The sequence below is a fragment of the Seriola lalandi genome, unplaced genomic scaffold (assembly GCF_002814215.2).
Source record: "Seriola lalandi dorsalis isolate HSWRI2012SDOR001 ecotype SW California unplaced genomic scaffold, Sedor1 jcf7180002050580, whole genome shotgun sequence".
In the NCBI taxonomy this organism is placed as follows: domain Eukaryota; kingdom Metazoa; phylum Chordata; class Actinopteri; order Carangiformes; family Carangidae; genus Seriola; species Seriola lalandi.
In genome coordinates this window covers 1-3,758 of record NW_019521133.1, presented here as the reverse complement: position 1 = coordinate 3,758, position 3,758 = coordinate 1, and the positions used below count along the sequence as shown (strand labels likewise).

General features: G+C 39.0%; 1 protein-coding gene across 1 annotated transcript; it reads left to right on the top strand.

The window, feature by feature from the left end:
* Positions 1 to 5: 5 nt before the first annotated feature.
* LOC111649376 (uncharacterized) lies at positions 6 to 1,254 on the top strand (the record flags this gene model as incomplete). The annotated part of the gene is made up of 1 exon (XM_023399138.2): positions 6 to 1,254. A coding segment is annotated over one exon (831 nt), but the record flags the coding sequence as incomplete, so codon positions are not given.
* Positions 1,255 to 3,758: the final 2,504 nt, after the last annotated feature.

The window sequence follows — 3,758 nt, the reverse complement described above, 5'->3', positions numbered from 1 at the left end:
TTCAACCAGACACAGATGAACAGGTCTCACAGTCCTCCGAGACTGAAGACAGTGACATTGATTGGAAGGAAACCAGAGCAAGATTTAAGGGACAGACGAATCTTAGGTGGCACACCAACGCCCATACAGGAGAGAAACCATTTGTTTCTGATGTTGGTGGGAAAGAATTCTACCGACAGCATCATGTCACAGCGGACGTGAAAGTCCATACAGGAGAGAAACCATTTGGTTGCAGTGTTTGTGGGAAGGGATTTAGGGTAAAGAGGGATCTTATGAGGCACATTAGAGTCCATACAGGAGAGAAACCATTTGGTTGTGATGTTTGTGGGAAGAGATTTAAGGAAAAGTGGGATCTTACAAGGCACATTAGAGTCCATACAGGAGAGAAACCATTTGGTTGTGATGTTTGTGGGAAAGGCTTTAAGTTAAAGGGTAATCTTACCAAGCATATTAGAGTCCATACAGGAGAAAAACCATTTGGTTGTGATGTTTGTGGGAAGAGATTTAGGGTAAAGAGGGATCTTATGAGGCACATGAAAGACCATACAGGAGAGAAACCATTTGGTTGTGATATTTGTGGGAAGAGATTTAGGGTAAAGAGGGATCTTATGAGGCACATGAAAGACCATACAGGAAAGAAACCATTTGGTTGTGATGTTTGTGGGAGAAAATTTAAAGGACAGGCGAGGTTAACGCAGCACACAAGAATCCATACGAAAGAGAAACCGTTCAGTTGCAGCTTCTGTGGCAGGACATTCAGTCATGAGTCAAACAGGGTAAGACATATGAGGATATGTAAACACAAACATGCTATTGAAAGCAGCAGCAGTAAGTGAAACTGCAGAGTTGCTGGTTCAGTTGAACTGTAACAGCGTAATACAGCATAGTTGAAATACATTATATGTTTCAAATTTACTGTTATTTGTATGAAAGTGTAACACAATTTAGTTTTAAAACTAAACTCATTCTTGCACATTTGTACCAGGGTTGCGCGACCTTAACCATAGTCAGATCGGCCAGTCGTCACCCAGTGCAATTGCCGAGAGCCAATATGATCGGCGAGGGTGGTGATGGTGTGTAAGTACAGTACAGACTACATGACTGTTCGCATCAGAAGTGCATTTGTGTCTGCTGGTCAACAAGCGATTACACTCCTCTGCTCTGTCTTAATCGCACGTAGAGCTGATCTTATGAAGTATTTCTGCCTTCTTTATGTACAGTTTGATCACGAGTGAATGATGAATAAAAGGATGTTTTCTGTCTCTTGATCTTTACTCATTAACCATTTGATATACTGAGTGCTTCAGAGGCTACCGGCATCTTTTCAGGAGGAATGTTTCCTTGCATGTTACTCAATGCATGATTGATGTTTGAAAATCAATCAATACACCTTAAATGTCAATATGAAAACTTTGACCATTTCAGTGACAGCAACATTTCATCACTTTGAGAAAAAAGTAGTGGTGCTTCGTTACAGTACGTCCCGGCAGCTCTACACGTTAGCTTACCCAACGCAACGTTACATGACCAAAAAAGTGCATGTCCCGTTTTGCTGCATCTCTCCCTCATTAAAAGCAGCAGGTTCAGAAACTGAACTAAATGACATGTTCTGTCTCTGTGTCGTTCTCCTCCGCTCTTAAATCATAGCTCAGCTCAGCTCTGACACACAACAAGCAGCTTCATTACAATCAGCTGAATGGAGTGTGTGTGCGCTTGGATGTTGTAGGCGTCACTTAGACACGGTTATATATGTGGAACTGTGGCTGTCAAGTTAAATTTAACATTAATTTAATATTACAAATAATAAGTAACTACATCAACGGGAAACAAGTCGAATACCGTCTTGACATTTTGTTTTAATTTTATAAGTCAAAGTAATACCAATTGAACGAGAAGAGCAGACGTGCTTCAGAATATTTTTTTATCATCGGGTAAATGTTTTGTGTGAACTGACTCTTTAAACCAGATGTGTAGGACAGAGATAACCTTTCCTTTGTGAATAATAAAACTCTTTCATCAGTTTACGTTGAACTCATTTATATTTGATTTTTTTAAATTACCATTGTTTGAAGGTACTTCGGTTTGTGGGTTCTCCTGGATGCGGATCCTGAGGTCCATGTGGTTCTGACTTTCACTGATCTGAGGTCCGCTGTGCTTCCTCCGCTCAAACTGACCTGAAAGACCTGAAAGAGGAAGATTAGCAGCAGCTTTATTAAAATAGTCCCAAGCTGCCGATACTGAAAACTAAATGTAATAACTCAACTGAGGTTTCATTTTCCATTTGTGTGGAAATATCTCATATGATTAAAATACAAATGTTTACATTCATATTTGAAAATGTGGTTTCTACCAAAATTCTAATTGAAATTATGAAATTGACAAATAATTTTCAGTATAAAATTGACATGATGATGAAAGTGAACATGAAATTAGCTTTTTATTTACATTGGGCAAGTTAAAGTTCAACTGAACTCCTGTAAATGAATGGTGTCCTAATTCTGGTGAACATTTGTGTTACAACATTAGTTAACATCAGGACAGGAAACTATGATTTCTGTTTTAACTTTAGCAGCTGTAATGTCGACTTAATACATCAATGTGAGTGGGATGTAGTCCTTTTGGTTTCAAGTCAGTCAGCTTCATACAGTAAAAATGTGTCTGATAATATTTGGTCCAAACATTAATTTAAATCAGCATTGATACTTTTTCTACACCGTAAATTACACAGCATTACACCTGCAATTATACAGTTTAAAAAGGTGAAATAAGGAAGAAATTATAGTTTATTTTCCATAGACACACTCATATACTCTGTATATATATAGATAAAATAATAATAATAATAAAGTCAAGTAAGAAACTTGATGGAGTTCTGTTATTCATATCCAGATCCCCGTCGTCCAAATCCAAGTCCTAATCTTCCTCTTCATCATGGCGGAGTCTCCTGCTGCGCTTCACACCTGACCAAAAGGCAGAAATCAATTATTTCCAATTCATATTGCTCAAAATGTGTGTGACTGGGTGTTTTAATTTGAAAATTCTGAGCATTAGTGATATTGTTTGATGTAGCTCACTGAAGCCAATTGTATGTTAAAATCAAACACAAATTAATGTCACTAATCACTATTATTAGTACTTTTTTAGTATTATTATAATCTTAATTAGTAGTAGTATGAGTATGATACTTTTGTTATTCTTTAGTACAGTAGAACTTGTTGAGTCTGTCCAACATGTTCTGCCATAACTGAACTGTGGTGAATCCTGAATTAGAAGCATATCTACAAAACTCCATCCTCAAAATATGCTATTCAATTTTCCCTATGCTAAAGCTAAAGTCTGTACGTGAGTAAGACATTGTTAAACACCTGAACACAAAACACTGGTGTCTAACCGGAAATTCGGCATGCAGCATAACCAGACAGTGACGGTCGTTTACAGAAGCTTTTAATATGAAGGAAAAAGAAAATGTCACGGTTAGCGCAGGTCTCGGTTTCCACTCGGATGACATTAAAGCACGTACCGAAACCGGAAAGGGGCAGCGCTGCGAGGAACAATAGTCAAGTAAGATTTTCCAGGAAACGCGGCGGATTGAAGCGAGAGTTGCAGTAAAATGTCTAAGTCCGAGGTTCTGAGAGGTTTTGTTACCGAGAGACTCGCCGCCGCCTCCCAGGAAATCTTAGCGGCCGTGGACGGACTCGTAGCCGGGTACGAGGAGGAGGCGTCGGGCCTCAGACAGGAGATCGACCGGCAGAGGAGAC